The 20,900-nt window shown below is 36.9% G+C and overlaps 1 protein-coding gene across 1 annotated transcript in view; it reads right to left on the bottom strand.

Annotated features, from left to right (window-relative positions):
- The window catches only part of LOC130581922 (low-density lipoprotein receptor-related protein 1B-like), a gene marked incomplete at its 5' end in the record, with an annotated part of 41,777 nt that overhangs the window by 4,385 nt on the left and 16,492 nt on the right, over positions 1-20,900 (bottom strand). Inside the window, 5 exons of the mRNA XM_057380322.1 lie at positions 1,230-1,374; positions 3,745-3,835; positions 5,917-5,993; positions 16,069-16,173; positions 16,744-16,918. Of these exons, the coding sequence (XP_057236305.1) occupies positions 1,230-1,374; positions 3,745-3,835; positions 5,917-5,993; positions 16,069-16,173; positions 16,744-16,918 (593 nt within the window). The remainder of the gene's footprint in view (positions 1-1,229; positions 1,375-3,744; positions 3,836-5,916; positions 5,994-16,068; positions 16,174-16,743; positions 16,919-20,900) is intronic.

Here is a 20,900-nt window from a genome sequence, read left to right as displayed (position 1 = left end):
CCTAAAGTAAAAGCACTTGTTTCCATTATTTGGGACTATTTTTCAGTTTTATAAACTTCATTAAATGCCTTTAATTACATACAAATTGTAATTGTGTCAGAATACATGACTGTGAATGCCATGCTAAACTTATATAATGTTATGGAAAAGCATCACATTCCTTACTGTTTTTAAAATTCCTTTGCAAAGACACATTTTTCAGTTTTAGATCATGGCACAATGATGGGTACAGATGAAATTTTGTATGCAGAGGGGGACCCTTTATTTCAAATAGAAAATGTATATCTACTGTCATTCTTCTTTCCATTAAAAGAAGAAAAACAAAATTAAAAAGAAACAGAAAATGCCTCTACTCAAAAATGACAGACAAACTTTCTTTACAAAGGGGCTGTGGTGGAATGAAATGGACTCGGATCATCAATTCTCACCCCTGTTGATAGTGGTCCTTTCAAGTCAGAGTTTAGGTAGATTGATGGAGCTGTGTGGGGAAGCTTGAAAGCAGTGGACCCTCCCCCTATGTATCTGGCCTGTATAAACAGAAAATTTTAGTTTCTGTGCTGATAGAGCATTTCCATGTGTACTTAACAACACTTGTAAGTTAACAGTGCACCAACTAAAAACATTATCTTAGAGTGATCTACATTTATAAAAATCTTCTTCCAGGTATTCCTCAGCACAAAAAAATTCTTACACTCAACATGAGAACAAAATTCAGCATTTTACAACCATTTTCCACTCAGGATTTGAGCCAGGCTTCACAATAAGCATTGGCTCAGCCACTCTGCCTCCAGTGAGTAACTCCGTTTTCAGCTCAGTTCATATATATTGATACACTTTTTTGTCCTTCAGACAAGAGGCTGGACAATAACAGGTTTCCAATTGTCAATATTTGCCAGTAAGCTAAAAACACAGGTTGTGGCTTGGCAACTTAGGGCAGATGTGTCTATGACAAAAAAAAAGAACTCCCAATCATTTTGTAGCTCATTTCTAACTCTATTTTGATAAAATACAGGCACTAGGAAAAATGACCATCAGCCAGCATCAGCCTACAAAACAGCTGTTAATATATACATGRCATTTATTCTAATGCAATCTAACTTGGTTTTATATTCATTAACTAAACCGAAATGTCATTGTKCAACACTTYCACTCATTACATTYAAAGACAAAACCTTTGTAAGACATMAAATAAGTTGYRGYTTTGCCACTAGAAAGAGARAAKAAATTACCTTTTCTGCATTTAGAGTAAAATCTGGGGCTAAGAGACCACCTTCACTGTGGTCRTGGCCCACCTCATACATGTTATATGATGGATTGCCGATTTCTACATTGATTCCTCCATTTATCATGGGTTGTCTTCTGATAGTTTTTGTCCTGCAATGCACAAACATACAAAAAAAAAAGCTAGTGAGCTTTCAAGTAAATCGTTGGATATTTGTTTTCTCTTTAATCTCTAAGACCAACAGGATGAAAAAGCATTTCCTGCAGAGACAATCATGAAATCCTTCCATTTTCCAAGCAAAGTAGCAATCTGAGTCTCTGTATGGATCTCACAGAAGCTGGAAGCAGAATTTTATTGTTTTTCCCAGTTTGGCTGTAGAGTTATGAATCCATACAAAGTGCTAGCTTGCTCTCTAYAACCCTGACTTCCTGCAATTATTTCCAGATTTCCCACACTTCCAAGGAAAAGCTTTACAAACTCATCACAGATTCCCTGCAGGAATGAAGATGGAGCGAACCTGAGTCATGTCCCCCTGCTCCTTCATTTCACTTCTATTTCAAACCAGTTGCCCAAAGTCAGTTGTAAACTGAGGACAAGCAAATKGTTTCATCACAGTGCATCAAAAATGTATGAACTCCTCGTAGTTCCAGTTTGTATTCCCTGCCAGTGGTTATTGGAACACTGAAGTTCAACTTGAATTTTTTTTTTTTCAAGCTTTTATAATGAAAGACAGAGCCTTATTTTTAACCTTGAATTAGGTATCAGTAAAGGTAAGTGATTGAGTTGGATTGTTTCTGTTGCTGAATTCATTTCTTTCAGCTAAGGAGGTGATTTCAGCCCGAGCAATTGAAATAACCTCAAGAGGGTAATTTTTTCCCAATGCARTATGTTCTCTAGAATTACAAGGGAGGAATAGGGAGGTCACAGTCARGATGATAGCAGTCGAGTCCTCTTGYTGGCTGGGTAAGATGCAGTCAGTGGCTGAAATCCAATATATTAAATGATCTGTATTTTTCAGAAATGCCATTGAAAAAATATTTCCTAAAATAGGCACTTAACAGTAGCATGCAAGTATTGAACAACTACACCTGGTTTAATACTTGACAGTCTTCTCTGAAGGGAGAAAATAACTCTGAAATACATTTTCAAATATAATTTGAAGAAGAAAGTCCTTTATTGAGGCTAGTTCTATTTCCCTACTGAAAATCTATTATTTAACAAGTGATTCTCAGTAACCTAAATAATTTACAGAGCAGCAACTGGTTGTCAGGATTTGGCTATCACTAAACTTGGTGTTTTAGGTACAGCAGCCCATAATGACATCCGTGGAGCCTGGCAGGGTCAGCATTACTAACAGCACGGTCAGGAAATGTATTTATCTTGTTGGCTTTACAAAAAGGTTTTAAAAATTGATGCTCACTGGTTTACACCAGACTTTGCAGCAGAGATGTTGTGTGTGATGCCAGMTCTCAGCAACTTGAAAGATTCTTTTAGCCTGGAGCATTGAAATAGTCTCATAAATGGCCACGTTTGCAGAAACAGCAGAATCATCACATATTTCTGAAGGGCTTAACAAAAAGGCATTATGCTGGKCTCAGATGTGGGGTAACAAGCCCCAGGAGAAAGGCAGACAGCTGCTCAAGGCCAGCGAGCAGGACAGCTACGAGCCTCAAGTAAATGGTTTGTTGGCTGATTCCCACTCTGGGCCTTCCCTGGGGAGCCATGTCCTTACTACCAGGAATCTTCCCTTGTTAAATCTGCATCACCATCAACATTTTGTTCTTTTCTCCGAGCATGGGAAGGGTAGAAGCTCTCTCAAGTGTCTCATCCAGCARAAACTCTCCTGCCTGCCCCGGCCACCAAACACGGCCTCGGAAGAAAAGCCCAAAGTCAAAAAGTCAAATATGAGTTCTCAAGTTCATTACTGGCTCTAAGGCAGCCAAATTCAAGAGAACAAAATATTCCCTGTTCAGTGCTAGAATTTGGCTTCCTGTGCAAGATGCTAAAGGAACACASTAATGAGGAAAAGGCTTGTGACTGTACAGTAAATATTTTTAGTATTGTTTACATCTTYACTATCATTCRAAGATGTAAACAATATGAAAAATTGGAGTATGTGGTTTCAATRAAATACATTAATTCTGTTCATTAAGTTCTCCAAGTCTYTGGATAAAGTTATTCACACTCACACAGCCTTGGCAGGACTGAGCAAAGTGAGTAAGAACTACAATATTTTAATCTATTTAATGTGGAACATAAATATCAATAATAGATGTGGTTGTTCCAGCAAGAACCAAAATGTTTCACTGAATTTGCTTCCACCAGAAACAAGTTTTGGGTCATTTGTTGTGTTTTAATTTTTCATATAAAGAGATTTTTTTGTATATGGGAAAGATGCAAATACTTTAAAGATTTTAAAGATTTAGTTATTTAAAGATTAATTTTATTGTTTATTATTTATAGATTTAAATATTTTAAAGATTTTTTTTTTTTACTTCATAAATCAATACAAAATGACCTACCTTCGTTTTCTTTTGCAAAGAAATAGTCCAATTACCAGAGTAGTGATCAAAGTCACCAGCAGAACGAGGGGAACAATGATTGCTATACTTCCTAAAACAGGACAAAGAAATATCACTGAATAATCATGGCTTCACAGTAAAACAGTTAAATTAATTAAAAAAGAATAATTGCCCATACCAACAAAAGCAATTTCACGTGATGAACTTCACTCATCAATTTGAGATTTTAATGCTGATCAATAAAAACCCCAAGTCCATTACAGACAACAGTGTACACACAAGTAATTTTATAAACAAATCAGGAGTTTCCTTTTTCTGGAGACCAATATACTTTGGACTAATTCCCTGCCCTCATTTGCAGCAATAGTCTAATGAATGAAATGTATGAAATTGCTGGAAAATTTGAGCTCGAGTGGCACAGCCACTCACTGCCACCAGGACCTTCAGCAGTTTGGGTCATGCAATTATTAATTTAAAATATTCACTAGGCTTGCTCTGGTTGAAGAATTAATTTGTATTTATATGTATCTGTTCTCTTTATTTGTGGGGCGATAAAAAGCAATGAGCAATCTTCATTTCTCAGTGGCTGGTGCATTCCTGCATTTTGCTGCATTTTACTGCATTGTACTCGAGAGCCAACAATTTTGTTATGTTGATATAAGCAATCACAAAAACTACAATAATGCTTAATGCAGCAGAAAAASGGTGTACAGATCAGACAGCAAAGTTAAAGGACAGGAGGGAACAGGGAAGAAGAAAATGGGTTTCGCATTATTTTGGCAGATAATTTCACTGAAATGAGGCTATCTGCAAAAATAAGGTCAGCAACTGCACCCTCATTTCTCAGCCTTACTTTAAATACCTGCTCGTAAAGAAATACATGAAACAAATAATTTCATGTTATAAATACAAGACTTATAAAAATAAGACTCCAGTACAAAGGCAGTGTGGAGTGACATGTATTTTCTTTAATATCATAGTCTTTAACCAGTGGAAAACAAAAATATTGCTGGTARTTTCATTGGCTACGTTTATTGATTTATTAAAAAGAAAAAAAAAAAAAGCTGCTGGCAGTGTGTGCTCTACTTTAAACACAGTCTAAATAAAGAATTGAAAGTGCTTTGAATTCTGCCTGAAGGCTTATTGAAAGCCAAGTCAGGTTGTCAGAGACACGAAATGAAGCACTGAAAAAAAAACTTGAAGCATCTTGAGTTCACTTCAGCTTATGAAGATTTGGGCATGTAAAGGATATTATAACAAGGCTCATTTAAGAAAACATTTGATAAATAACTGGATTAAGTCCTACTTAGGACAAAAAAAAAAAAAAAAAAAAGGTTGATTTTGTCTAGGCATGTAAAATTTAGAAAAAAAAACCCTGAATTGCCATTTGGTAGCCATGGTGCAGCCTGGGGTGCAGGAAAAGCCCCAAACACCCATTTCCCACATCCTAGTGTTATTCCCTCAAAACAAAGCAGTGATCCAGGTTTTGCCTGCTTTTTCACCTATTTCCAGCTTGAGAATRTTCTTTCCCTTGTGTGGATCACTGTGAAGATTTCATCCCAGCACCAAGCTGACCTGAATAGTGGGCAGCTCATTTTGCTGCTCCACTTGGGCTAAATGTGACCAAGGCAGGTAGAGCAGGGCACACTCAACCCTCTGCAGGGAGCCCTGTCCACTTTAAGCTGCCAATAGTGCAGCAATGCCATCCTTTTATGCTTACAGACATGTTTAAAAAAAAATTCCACAGGAGCTATTCTTACTTTCAGGACGATTTTCACAGTAGGTAAAATTCAGCCCTCTGCAGATGGCCAATACCAAAGTTATGCACTACTTAGAGCTCTATTTTTGCTGCTTTCAGTTGGATTTAAATGGTCAGAGGTCTGGTACGAGTTCTCTGCACAGGGCTGATATGCCCAAATGCACTTGATTCACTCTCCTTAGGAAAAGTGCAGCAAGCCCTTGGAACAGGGAGTGTATGGCAGGAGAACTGCATCCAAACCACCAAGCAGCAATGAAAAARTTGTGAAATATCTAAATTTGGGGATTTTTAAAGCAAAAGATACAGGTAATGAGCATTTTTCACAACACAAACACATTCTAAAATATCACAAGGCTTGCATTTCCAGACTGAGGCAGATTTGACGAGTGATAGCAGSTATTTGAAGTACTCACTTGTGCTGATGTTGTCAGACTTGCTGCTTTTGGGAGCTGGCCTCTCACACTGCGTGCCTGACCAGTTGGCTGAGCATCTGAAAGGACCCAATTAAGATGGGAAAGTTAATAAATGTCAGCTATTAACACAACAACCCATGAAAGAGACCACCAGCATCTTCTTAAGAGCTACAAAATTACAACAGTGATTCCAAAAACCAACAAGAAGCCTCATGGAAGGAGCCAGCAGGACTTTGCCAAGGCACTGACAGCATCCAGAGTAGGGTTTTGGTTTAAAACTACACCTTTGTATATTTGATTCCTGTTATTATCACTGYAACCCTCATTCCAGAGGCCTTTTCTAAATTCTTGAATAATGAAACAAGTTTAAGCAAAGGTATTATTAACATTTAATCTTTTYTTTTATATTGAACTTTATAAACAGATATTTATTTGCAGAAATACATCCGCATGTGTGTGTGTAAGCAGGCATGAGAGTTAAAGAATAAAGAGTTKTCCTAGAGGGAGGAAAGCTTCTCCTGGCTTCAGAGAGCCCTAAATACTGTTTATATTMAGATTATGTGTTCCAGGGGCCAGGTGCCTGGATTTTCCACAGCAATTCTGCTATAATTTCCTAGTGTGAATATCAATATGCAAATATGCCTTCAGCTGGGATTCAGAACACTCTCCATGCACACAAGGAGTCCAAGGAAGCAGACTCGGCAAATCCATCAAAAACGGAAACAAACACCTGAATGAAATTCAATTGCTTATTCAACCTGCTGTAAATATGATTAAGTTTACTACAGAGCCTCAAACTCTCCTTGTGCAAACGGCAGGAAGTAGTCACTTTTCATCTGTCTCTGTTGCACATTGTGCAATGAATCATGTTTTTTTTCCTAAGTATTTTTGAATTATTTATGAATTCCAACATGAGTTATCTTTAGGGAGGTGCAACAAAGCGTTACCCTCACACAGTTCCAAGAACTGCTGCTATCTGATGCCTTCCTGAGGATTTAACAAATTGCAAAGTTCAGAGGTGGACATGTGTAACAACTGATATTGTTCTATAAAAAACAGGAGTTTTGGAAAGATACAAAATACTGTAAATAGAGAAAAGTGCAGAAGAGCCCTAGGCAGCTTTGCTGGTGATGCTTTGGGCTCTCTTTCGTCTTTGCAGAAGAATGGCTCATTTCTCTCTTTGCTCCTAAACCTATTCCAGCACAACCCAACATTCAGATAATCCTCTTTACTGGGTTTCACATTAAGCTTGAACTTTTTTTTTTAAATTAATTTTGGTTTTGGCATGAAACATTATGAAGGTGCTTAAACTCTACAGAGGGAAGTCATGGATGGTTTMTAAAAGCATTATTGATCTATTTTTATATATTGATTATTGCTAGTTGACTGATAAATTGCCACACACTAGCTAAATTACATTATAATCTAGAAGTTCTTCAAGTTTATTGAAATAAATTTGTTTACTTTTGTAAATATGGCAAATATACACTCAAGTTTCCTCACTGTGAAGAACCCCCAATGACTAATTACACAAATGCTTTGCAATGAAATGTTTTATAACTGAACCCAACTGACTTTTCCACCTGCTTACCACCAGTTCAGCACACTGTAAGTCACAGGGAACACATAACTTTAATCTTTCAAAAGATGCATCTGTTCCTTTTCCTTTCCAGATCCTTTTAGCAATTACATAACACAGAAATGCTTGCACTGTCACCTTACCTTACTAAGTTACTATTCAAGGAACTTGCTTTTTAAAAATATCAATTTTCAGCATGCAGCTGCAAAGTGTCTCCATTCTTGTAGAGAAACATTACATATCTTTATCTTTAAACTTAGAATATTCTACTCAGCTCCAAGCTGTTGGCATCTGACAAACATGAAACAAAGTCTTTATATTTCTGACTGAAATTTTGCATCATTCCTGCTCAGAAATCGGCTCATGAGATTAAAACTACTGATGACAGGCAATTTGCATTTAATACTACACTACTGAAAGGGAAAGATTTATTTTCGAGWTAGATGTATCTAACTTTGCAACTAAATTCTTATATTAAATATTTCAAATGCTTCCACTGTATGTAAGAATCAYTATGATAAATCTGTCCTAAAAACAGTTTAAAGAACACAAGACAGTCAGACTAGCAAAAGAATCACCAGGAAGCATTCAAATASAAGCTCATGAGAAAAATGTGTATTAATGTACAATTACATTCTTCAAAACCTCATAGCAGATATGACACCACAACAGCTGGTGAAATATGCAGTAAACAGAGGGAAAAATTAAGGCAAATATATTAAAAGTTCTTCAACTATCTTGGCATTCTAATTGCAAAAATCAGCAATATTGAGACCTCTGAGACATTTGATAGAAGTCTCATAAAGACATTTTTAGTAGCCACTACATTTTAATTTTTTTTTCAAATGTTTGCTTTCTCCAATAAACTTGAAAGAGACTGAAGCTGGCAGGTTGGGAGTAATTTCCTTCTATATTTTGAGGTGAAATGATTGCCCTTTGATGGTCCAGCAATGCACTACAGATTTGTCTTGGGCAGACAGAGTAGAAAAAGAAATAAAGCTCAGGGGAAAGGTATTTTCTGCAGGGGAATTTGACACAGAAAATCAGCCATGAGCAGGCACATAAATAACCATGGCATTGGGACATGGACAACTGTTCATGCAGGAACATGGGAAACGAGCAGTTTTTAACCAATTTTAATGGTCTTCAGAGAGAAATTGTTCTTAATAACAGCATTTTCTGGTATCGGGACATTTAAATTCAGGCTGCTCTGTTCCTAGCATGGGAACTGAACCAAACCTGGTTCAGTTTGGTGCACAGTTTGTACCTTTCCAAACCTTTTGGTACCAGGAGCTGCTGTTCTGTGCCACTTTCAGGGGCTGCATGATCAGACAAGATATTTGCAATAAACAAAGTGGCATTAACGAAGCAGAACCACAAAAAGCCACTTTGTTTCATCAGAGATATTCATATTATCACAAACACGGGAGAAAGAACAGTGAAAATGCCTGATTTGAGCCACACAGAGACAAATACAGATGGAAACAGATGGGGGAGCTGACAGGGAAGGACAGGCTGGAGTCAGATGTGTGGTGCAAGAGAACACCTCAAGGTGCAAATCTCCAGTTCCCAGCAGAACCCATGAGAGATCAAAGAGCAGCAGCATCACAGGGGATGCCAATATGAAAACTGAGAGTGAATGTAATAAATAAAGTTCGTGCAACATTCTGCTGCCAAGGTCATTAATAAAACTGCTGCAGCTCTCTCTGCTGCAATTTAGTTCTACGTTTATAACAAGATGAGTGCTTGGGAAATGCCTTCTGAGCTACAGAATGCCTGTGCCACTGGAATTACCTATTTGGAGGAAACAGCATTGCAAAGAGAGATGTTTTTAAAAACTTTCAACTGAGATTATAAAGGTGTTCCACTTGTGAGAGGAATAAACAGAACATATTTACATTTGTGAGACTGATCATGCTGTTGTTACAGGATCTATTCATGAGAGAAAATGCCACTATTTCTGTATAACCCTTACAGGTCATTGTGCTCGAACATTCTAAACTCAGTTATACAGGCACTTGACCATTTGACTATGAAATGTCTGAATAAATAGAAAAAGGTAGTTTAAAAAGGCTAATTTGGTGTCAGTGTGCAATTCACAAAAAAAAAAAAAAGTTTCTCTTTTTTTATCCCCTCTTTGTGCCACAGGCATTGTCAGAAAAATATAATACAGCAGGGATAATATGAAGTTAAAAGAGCTTTTGTAGACAACTGCTTTCCAATTCAGTACACCAGTGCATATCCAAAAATGACAGCAGCATTGAAAGATTAGTCTAGAAGTATAACACAATTTGTGGTACATTCCTTACAAAACAGAGGTGGAAGGGGAATTGAAAATTTTTCTTAGCTATAAATGATATTTCTTCATTATGCCAAGTAATTTTCTGACTTTGCTTTTCCCTTTYAGYCATGACASAGCAATAKGTACTAAAAYATCCTAATGARARTATCCAGCCTCACTATATTTGGAGYACTGACATTAAAATTTYACTRGAACTTGTCTTATCATTGRTATTAAAAYTGYTTTTAAGACAAGAGAAMATCTGGATTAGATAGTTATTTACRATCTATATTAAATTRCATTRAAAGAGAGAAAKCAAAATCCTTTTTTTCYCCAAAACTTGGTAGGATGTTACRGGATGAAAAAAGTCTTGCATTAAATCAAATCATGAAACTATTCCTTATAATAAATTTAGGAATACTTCTATAGATATGCTTTGTTCATCCAGAGAGCCAATATAATGGAGTTAAACCTGCTCATAAAAAGTAAAGAACTTTCATAACAAAGAGAGAGCAAAAATCCCACCCCAGGACTGATCAAAAATTGCACATTCTGTACTACCCTCATATTATAGGGTTTAATTATTTTCAAGTAATAACTTTTCCATGATTATTTTATACATGAATAAGCCACATTTTAGTAGCTTTGTCTAATGAGCGTTGCTTGACATCATAAAAGGAAAATAATGTAGAAGTTAAGGGACAGAAAATTTATCCTTGTTTCCTGAAAATGAAATACAAATTACCGTGCAAATCCACTATATTCAAAATAGGATAATTACATCATCCTAAAGCAGGCAAACCAGYAAAAAATTACTTCTGAGGAACACCAAAAACCACCTTAAATATAATCACAATATATATGAAAAAAAAGGACTTTAAAAATGAATTTTAATTTGTGCATGACATGTACAAGTCTGTACAAGTCATCATTCAGAGTTGCTGTGTGATCTTCACTGCAAAGGAAGAACTTTCAAGAGCAACTCAGCCTCATCCATCCCAAAGTAGGAAAAGAAGAAACTGAGGGTCATTAAACATCATGCTATTAGCAATATGTGCACAGTACAGAGGCCATACAAGTATTAAAAAAAAAATACAGCAAATATATATAAAACATATCTAGGTGAGTAATGTTGTAGCTGAAATTACACTGAGCAATAAAACAAAAGAKATTGAAATGGTAAAACAGAAAAGGAATGAGAAAGGATTGGGTAAGCAGGCAGATAAAAACTCAGTTTTTGCAAAGTAGGGGTGTACAGCAGAAAATACTATGAAAGTTTTATCTGRACAATTTTAAACTCATGGACAAAGGATATCTGCATTACAGCCTAGTTAGTAAATGCTCCATGAAAAATATACATATTCCTCTTTTCCAAGACCTTAAAATTTTCTCCTCTGACAACCTCTCTTCAAACACCTGTTTGCATTTAGTTCTTGAACTAATACTAGTTTGTGGCACAAAGTGGATAAAAGATCTTTTATAATTCAAAGGTATAACCTGTGGATTACGTTCAATTTCAAGATATTTTTAACAAAGATATTTTTAGTTGAAAAAGAAAGCTCTCAAAGGACTGGCAGAATGCTGTGAAACTCCTGTTGTAATTGCAATTGGGGAGCTCATTAMATATACCCCAGGAAATCATATGGAAAGCATTTATTGCAAGATACTTGATAAAATTCCTGCCTCTCCAGGCTACCAGTGCCTTCTCTTGGTCAAGTTTTTCAATCCTGCAATTGTTCTACAACGCAGCAGCTTTTTCTACTCAGYCTTCAGAAAATGCCAGTCAGAGGGCAGCATGGTATGGTCCCTTTTTGTCCACAACTGGACTATGGATGTACCTGAACTTTTTTATTTTTCGAGCAGAGGTTTGCCATAAGTGATGAGTTTATTCAGTTCTAAACCTGCAGCACTTGTACAAGCTCTACGTGCACTTACATAAAAACTGATCATATCTGAAGATTTTTTTAACAAGGAAGGGTTTTCAGGAGGAAAGTACAGCTTCACAGGCACTTGAGCTGGAGCAATGCACTTTTTGATTTCTGAATTCTGCGACCTAAACACACGCACATGTGCACACAGATGTGCAAACTCCCACACCCTCCCCTCACACAGCATCCCTCTCCAACCTAATGGATATAAATTTGCCAAGAACAAGTTGGAGGGTTTTCCCAAAACAGTTGGGAATGGTGGATGCCCCATCCCTGGGAGTGTCAAGAGCAGGCTGGGGTGTTCTCTCAGCAATCTGCTCTAGAGGGAGGTGTCCCTGCCCATAGCAGGGGGTGGATGAGCTTTAARGTCCYTTMCAACCAAAACCATTCTAGGAYTCTGTAAGAACAGCTYTCCTGYTTATTTYRCTCCTGCAGGAGCTRTTTATCCTAATTTATCATGTCTACACTTCCAAGTTCAAACTTTATCACTTCAAGCAATTCCACAACTCCTTCTCTCCCCAGTAGCTGACTACTGTCTTTAACCTATTACTTGACCAAAATTCTCCATTTAGAATTGAAGGAATTTGATCTTTCTCCACCCTTCACGTTTCAGTTTCCCCTGTAACCAAACTAAGGCTTCCTTCCAAGCTTCTGAATGATCTGAGATTTCTCATTACCTCTCCTGGGTGACTCGTTCCTCATTAGAGAAGAACTGGTGCTTGCTCTAATATTGAAATACAACACACACTTGAATCCCTCGAACAGCCAGCACATCCAGCCACAGGCAACTCAGGGAATGCTGCACTCTGTCTTCTGATTTTTGTATTTCTAGAATGTCTGCTGCAAGGGGGTTATGATTTGAGCACATTTATTTGCAGATARTAATACTAATAAAACACATCCATGTGCAGATATAAATAACAATAGTAATACAAATAAAAAGATGGAACTATAGCCACATATGGTTATGATGAAGGCATAAAAGAAACAAAGCTGAGAGAGAGCAATATTCTGTGCTTAAGATTCTGTACTAAAAGTCCTGCCTATCCAACAACCAGTAACACTCTTGAGCACTTGAAAGGTTGAATTATTTCCTTCTCTTTTCACTGGGATCATGCAAGGTGTAATCGCTCTCTAAACCTTGCTTCTCTAACAGGAATGTATATGCAGACAGGTAATTAGTGAGAAGAAACAGATAAACAGAAGTATTTGTTAAAAGCCAGACTGATAGCATGGATGGAATGGACAGTTTGTGAAATAAATAGAAAAAAACATTGGTTATCTCCCATATGATTCTGATCTCCTGCTCATCCTTTTTTCTTCAATTGCTTTATGAACTTACTGTTGCAATTCAAACATATCTCACATGCTTCTGCCTTTATTCACATCACACACAGACCCCACCCTTTAAAGAGATCCTTAAAAAATTAATATATGAATACAAAAATGGCAGTATTTGTAGATAATATTATGCCACTTAAAGATATCCTAAAGTGGTACATTTTTAGAAAAGGTCATTACCCCAAATTWTAAGATTCTGAAATTCTCTCACAACCTTTGTGATTGAGCAAGAACAATACTATGGGGGGAAGGGGGAATAAATAAATGTCATGTACCTGAAAATAATGCTAAGAATTATTAATCCAGATTGCATAGAACCTCATGTCCAAAAAGGAAGTCAGAGCATATTCTGCATATTTTAAACCTGAGAGAGCATTTATTRAAACTGGYAAYGGCYTTCAYAAAACTTTCTGTTTYTTTGGTGGCTTATRTGAAGCCACAGWAAGGCCTTAWTTYATTCCTAAAATRGATAGGTGAAAACCACAACTTCTGCTTCTAGAGTGTAACTGATAGTTAGGTCATTTAGTGCATTCAACATTAAAAAGACACCTTGAGACAGTAAAATAAAATAAAAATGCACATTAGCAGTACAGGTTGGTGAAAGGGGTCTGTTCTGACTGGCTTAGAGTTACTCTGTATAATTATGACTTTAGGATTGCCCCTTGGAACAAGCAAATCTTATTCTCATTGTCTTTACTGAATGGTAATAAGGGTTTGATGATGTATAAAGTTTGCATTCCAAACTCATGCAGGCTGTGAGAGAGAGCTGAGTCCCTGCTGAGTGACAATTGACCAGGCATCTCCTATTTCTTCTAAAAATCACCCACTCTTGAATTAGAGACTGGTCAAGGAACACATTAGCCCTTGGACAGGGGTGTCTTGGAGCTTTTGAGAGAAAAAGCAGGAAAGGAACATCCAATATGTGACTTTATAGGCAGCAATATGCTCTTCTTAGGGATGCATGATTCTGAAAACCCAATTGTGTTACATGGGGGTACAAAAAGCTCCAAGCACCCATGGCCCATACACTGCTGATCAGAAGAGCCACTCCGTGCTCTTCCAAGTCTAAGAAGTGGTAGTCAGGACATTAACCTTGTTTCCAATGGATTTATGGTACCTCAAGTCAGAGAGTTTCATTACATGAAAACATTGACAAAGGAAYTGAGATCGTATTAMAAAARAAAAAAAAAAGATTATTCATCCTACACAGTCATTGTCTTTGCTGCCCACCAGGCACCTGCATCACATCCCCACAGCATTTTCTGTTTTCATAACCCATGCACTGAGATGAGATAAGTTTAAATCTGTATGAGTTTCAGAGTTTATCCCAAGTCTAGGCCTTTGGTTCATGATTTCACTACTGACTTTTGCATSACAACCATTGAGCAAAGCTATCTTCATCTGACAGGTATTTCATATCTCTCTGTACATTTGTGTCACAGGATTCCCAAAGACTAAGGTTGTTTTTTTACCTGATGAAGATTGAAATTTTCTCTTTAAGAAATAGATCTAAAATTCTTTGGGAAAGTAAAAGATAGAAATATATATATAAATATATATTTTAAATCAGAGAAGTCAACGTTATGATGTAGCTCACATACTTTTGTTTGTTTCTTGTTTACAGCATTATTTCTACAAAATTAGCAAGACTCATACAAACAAGCTTAATTCCTGAAGTTGTACCAAAATATCTGTGCTGTTTCTTTCCCTGTTCAAGAAATAGGAAGTCAGGTTTGGACTATGGAACATGTGCAACATCATTGTTCACTAAACTTCATGCTYTGCAGGATTAACTTGGTAAAATATCTCAAAACAGGAGCAATAGAAGCTAAGCGGCGTTTTCAGGTTTTTGCTCMATTTATTTAGCAAAAATAAAGCTTTTTATTTCTTCCTGTAATGATCCACGCACTCCAAATTTATGTTTAAACACCCTCTGAGAGCTGCGCTGATGAGTGTAAGTTTGCATCACAGAAATGGTCCCCCAGATTAARTATATATTGTGAAATGCATGTGAATGTGCATGACTTGAACCAATGAACTGTGGCCTGGAATGATGTCACAGAATGTGCAGCATTAAGTGGAAGGTTAAACCTACTTGCATCTCGGTTCATTAAACGCGGTTAAAGTGCAAATTCCCTCATTCTGACAGTAGTAATCACAAGGGTTCACTTTCTGGTCACAGCGCTGACTTTTAAACCCCACAGAGCATCTGCAGAATTTCAGTAAAATAGACCTACATAAATATTCTGCCTTTTGCAGAATTGAAATTTATTCATTACTTTACAGATTTAATTTACGCGTTATATATAACGACGGCAAGACACGCACACGGACACGGGCACACACTCACAGAAAACACAATCAATACTATTTTTTCACAGGAGGTCCATCTGACAATTCTATAAAGCAGCACTTCACTTCCAAGCTACAGAATCCAAATTTCTTTGGTATTTTATGTCTGAGCTTAAGAAAAGCACCCTGAATTACTCTCCTGWCCGTGGCACAGGAGTGAGAGCACAATTTCACCCCAGAACAGCCACACTGCTGTGGRCAGTGGCAAGGTTAGGGCAGAAATGAGAAATTCATGAGCACATCCCATAAATAACACTGACATTACTCTTCCTATTCTCCAGCTATCAGGAGGAGGGATTTGCCTCCACCTCTGACCAACTTTGTAGGAGAAAAGACTTAATCCACCTTTGAGAAGCAAGGCAGGCAACCCTCAGATTCCATTCCAGGAAAAATGCCTGAACAGGCCTGAAATTATTATGAGTCTCTAAAGAAATATCTCTGTATCTATAACAGGCACTTTATAGTCCTTAGTTATAAATGTCAACACACACCTTGCAAAAAGGTATGCAAAGTTACAGAAATAGCTACAGAAAAACAGATATTGTAAGCTGAAACTGCAACCAGCACATTGTGCATCCTAGAGAGACCAAAATTACAGCCACATGCATAATAATGCWATTATTTGTTGTCACACAGGCATTTGAATGGCCTACAGGAGGCAGGATACTCACAGACAGACAGGGATATTTGTCTCRGGGTCCAGCTGACAGGTACCACCATTGTAGCAGTAGCCATCACACAGCTGACAGGTAGAGGCAATCTTTCCATTAGTGCAACTGCCATGGTTAAAAAAAAAAATGCAAAAAAGAATCAGTATTTTAATAAAACTGTGTATTTCCTTACAAAAACAGTATTTTAATAAATAATTATAAGATCTATTGATTGGAAGAATTGTAAGTTTCCAGTTTAAAATGTTGGTACAGGCAGGTAGATTATTAAACAAAATATCTTTAATCTTTCCATTTATGAAAATAAACATTTATAATACAAAATAATCACTCATCAATCGAGCAGCACATGTTACTGCCTATCTCTCCAACAGTATTTAGTATGACTCTATCACTGTCATAGACAATGCAGAATGAAGAAAATTCAACAGTATGGTAAAATTCCACTGTTAATTTGATTAATTTAAATTTTTGCAAGTGAAAATCCATTCAACCTCCTGCCACATTGTGCTTCCTCCAGTGAGGAGGGCTCCACGAGTTGGATTTAAAGTGAGGAGTCATTGATCTGAGTGACCACTTCAGGGATAAGCCACTGTGTGAAGGATTTAAAGGATAATGCAATGGAATTGCCAGTAAATGCATGATTTTGATCAAAATCTCTCCCCTGCACACACTTACTTGCACACTATGTCATTGCTGTCCTTGTTTATGATGCAGTGTCCCCCGTGGCACCTCAGGCACTTGTCCACCTCACATTTTGGACCTTCAAACCGCACTGGGCACACACATTCCACACTCCCATCGTCAGAGATCGTGCACGATTCCGAATTCACGCAGTAGTGGTGGCAAACATCTGAAAGCAACACCAGAGATAATTATTAAAAGACATTAAGGAGTGCTATAGAAAAAAAAATAATGCATTACTTTCATGTTTTAAAAGGYTCTGTAATAAAAACAAAATGAAAACTGAGGCTGGTGACTCACTGGCAACCACAGGAATCAAGAATACCCCATAAACAGATATATAATATATTAACGAGGTAGTCTTCAGAAGTGAAATGGAAGTATAAACTCATAAGAGGGTTTGGTTTTTTTTTTTCCCCTTCTACTTGTCTAACCCTTTATGGCATCATCCCACATAATATAAAATAATATGAAGAGTACTGATGAGAAAAGCAGAACGATGTWAATGTATTTAATGGGACGTTGGCTGAATAAAAATCTTCTGATACATTCACATTACCATTAACAGCATTATGCTAAACTGAAATTGAAACGATATTTTGAAATAATTAAGTTTTAYTTTCATTTATCCACATATTAAAATTTCATGAAGTTCTAATAATAATATATAAAGACATAATCCACAAGTTTCACCAAGTACTACATACATGCTTATCGTTATAGACTGTGCAAGACCCCATTATAGTGTTTAACTGTTTAAATGCCAACAGGACTGAGATTTCAAGTAGCGAATTCTTTCACCCTTCAGAACCAACAGTAACGGTCTCATTTTCCRTACCTTTAAAAAACAAAATTGCCTACATGAAGAAACCTCCAGAGCTCCAAAATACTGGCATCCTAACATTTTGGTTAATTTTTGCTTAAGTGGTAGTGACAACTTCATTTTGTGGTTTGGTTTTTGTTTCTTTAAAGCCATCATTTCAGCTCCTTAATGGGCAGGGACACCTTCTGCTATCCCAGGTTGCCCCAAGCCCCATCCAACCTGACCTTGGACACTTCCAGGGATCCAGGGGCAGCCACAGCTTCTCTGGGCATCACTTGTGGGGGTATTTCAAAGCCAKAAACACATTTTGTTTATGTACTCTGTGCTGTTTTCCTCCTCTCCAAGGAGTGAGTACAGCTGGAGGAGCTCTGCTGAGGGACGGAGCATGGCTGCTGGAGGAGTAATTTCTGTTTGAAAATTCATTAAAAGTCTCCACCTGTCTGTGCAGGTTCAGCTGCTTTAGGAATCACTGCTCAGCACCCAGAGAGGCTCAAAAGGCACTGAATGAAGTTGTTCATTGTTTCTCTTTCCCCAGTTCCAGGTATGGAATGGCAATTTGCAGCAGGGGGGCTGCTTATGGAACAAAAAATACTGCAKTTTGAAAGCTAATCCTGAGAGTCATTTTGTGTAAGAGCAGCATAAGGGACATATCTTTGCATGTACATTAGGTGAGAAAAAATCCTAAAAAACACAAACTCAAAATGTAGGAACAGGAAGGTCACATGTCAAAACAATTATTAGTTTTTGGTATTGATTGTAATCATGAATGCCTTTAATCATCCGCTGTATTGAAAATGTTTATTGCTACATTTGGACTGAAATGACACAATTTTATCCTTTTCCTCCTAAAGAAAGGAATTTCAGTTTCAGAGAAAGCCACAGCTTGTGGGATCTCTATATCCACTTTGAATGATAGCAACTGCACGGAAATGTTTCCTATTTTTTAGGTAGTTTGGGCCTTAAATGATACAAGAAATGAACTTCAGCTACTCTGTGTGTCTTTCTTCTGGAATTTAAAATAGGGAGCTACACTCAAATACATCATATTTATGTGTATTTAATAACATGCGCAGTGTTAGTAGAATTCTATGTAAATTCACTCACCTAAATTTATTTCAGCAGTGCCAGTGCCTTGACACGGAGCACACATTTTGGTTATTAGCCCTTATGTGAACTAATCACAGGAGAAACTCTGCACTGGGTAATTGGGGACGAGAAGTATGGGGAAAATAAGGTCTTTGCAAGCCTGGTATTACTGCAAGCAAATGCCTTCTCTCTGCCATAAAACCCCACTAATAATATTTTAAGCTTGGGAGCAGGAGTAAAATACCTGTGCACATTCATGTGTCATCCTTTGCATATGAACTAGCTTCAATCACAGCAAAGACAGGCTGAAAAAGAGATCTGGGAGGCAACGAGCCCTGGCAAAAATGCTGTATTAAAGTGTTCCAGCTTGCATACAAAGTGAAGGTGATTCATAAAACAAAAGATCATACATGTGTGAATAAAGAAAACAATAATCGATTTTATATACAAATTATTAACCAGTGCAATTTCACAGAACTGTTCTGGCTACCCGAAAATACTCTAAAAAACTGTAAGAGGGTTTTGTTTTTTTTTTTTCCCTAAAAACCTAAGTTTTAAACGAGCWAAAGCTTAATTTTATTTTGTATTTTATAATGTATTTGAGTCTCTGTATTGTGGCAGTTTCACAGTGCCAGCAGACAATCCAAATCTGATAATAAGTACTGTTTAAAAAGTACCCCTAAATTTACATTTAAATTAATTCTCAAAAAAGGAAAAAAAAATGTTTGCAGAAGCATTCAACTAGAAACAATTTGTTTGGTTTTGGGTAAGCCTCAAGTAAATATTTTTCCTTAATCTGTGTGTCTGTCTGTGCATGATTTATGTACTATACTATTTTCAAATACCCAATTGTGTTTGCAGATACTTATTTGTGGATTCATGCAGTTTGTTTAATACCAAGGGGGAGAGAATCACAATTACTGCTGRTTTTCCATTCAAAGGTTTCAATTTATTTCATAGTCTCCCAACTGGAAATATATTCAGTTTACTTCAGTAGAAATCCTATTTAAGATACACACTATCCCTTTCCTTGTTTGACAGACCTTTCTCTAAAACAAAATACTTTTTGTATCTTGTAGATAATTCTAAACCAGACCTTTATAACACCTAATTTCCCTTCTTTTTTTTTTTCTTAAATCAAGCCTTCTTCAGCAAATTCACTGAATGTACAAGAGATGATGGCTTTCACATTTAATGTTCTATGACAAGCACTGTGACAGTCTAACAAGACTGTGACAGTCCTTTCCTTCAGAATGTTACAGTCAAAAGCAAAGCAGGAGTAGAAAATACGAGATGATTAAAAAACATCATTCAGAACTCAATAAAATAATTTGTTCTAACTTAAGGTTGCTTGTGAGTCATCGTTTTTGAAGAAACATGGGAAAGACAACCTGTAATTTGTAAATGAGTGACCAAAACAAGAAATTCAAGATTATTTTCTAATGTCTTGAGTTAAGTGAAAAGAGATAATGGTGGAAAGAAGAGAAAAAGCATGGGGATGAAAGAAATATAAATGGAGTAAGAACAGAATGCCTATTGGTTGATAATCTTCTTCCTCCTCTGTAAAAGAAGTAAAAAATTAGAGGAAGTTGTAAAAGGTGAGAAGAGCCTTTCTAAAGGGATTAAAACCTTCAGAAAACTCTCAGTGAGAGGAGACTGATGGGTCAGTGGAGTGAAAAAATAGGGAGAAATTCAGATGTAAAAGACAGAACCAAAGTCCTGAGAATTAAACAAGAAATCCTTTACAATTTCAACACCAGGATGGGGCAGAAACCATACTCAGGGTGACTTTTGAGCAAGCTGAATAAACATAGCAATGAGAAACTCAGTGCAGCCCTCAATGTTCTGCTTGCTGGGGTTAGAAACAGAAAATAAAGGTAAAGGAGCAGTTTGAGACRTTGATCTGCAGATAAGGGACAGCAGAAGGTTCTTTAACCAACTATGTCAATTCATTACCAGCAGAATAAAACACATGAGAAGTTGGAGTAGGAAATTTTAACACAATTATTTCACATCTACTGGCAAAGTCATCTGTCTTGTACCGCTCCACTCTACGGCTCATGCATGAAAATAACAATAAATCATTCCTAAAAAAAGCTCTTTCTTCAGCCAGCCACGCAGAAGGACACAAATATGTTCAAAGATCACCTGAATACAYCAGATGACATTGCACGAATAATCCRGGACTAAATTTAACAACGAAAACAAAAACGTCAACAAAATGACCGTAACAAAAAACGAC

This window comes from Malurus melanocephalus, unplaced genomic scaffold (genome assembly GCF_030028575.1).
Source record: "Malurus melanocephalus ecotype Western Australia unplaced genomic scaffold, MMel_1.1 scaffold_445, whole genome shotgun sequence".
Lineage (NCBI taxonomy): Eukaryota > Metazoa > Chordata > Aves > Passeriformes > Maluridae > Malurus > Malurus melanocephalus.
This window is presented reverse-complemented; position numbering and strand designations above follow the sequence as displayed.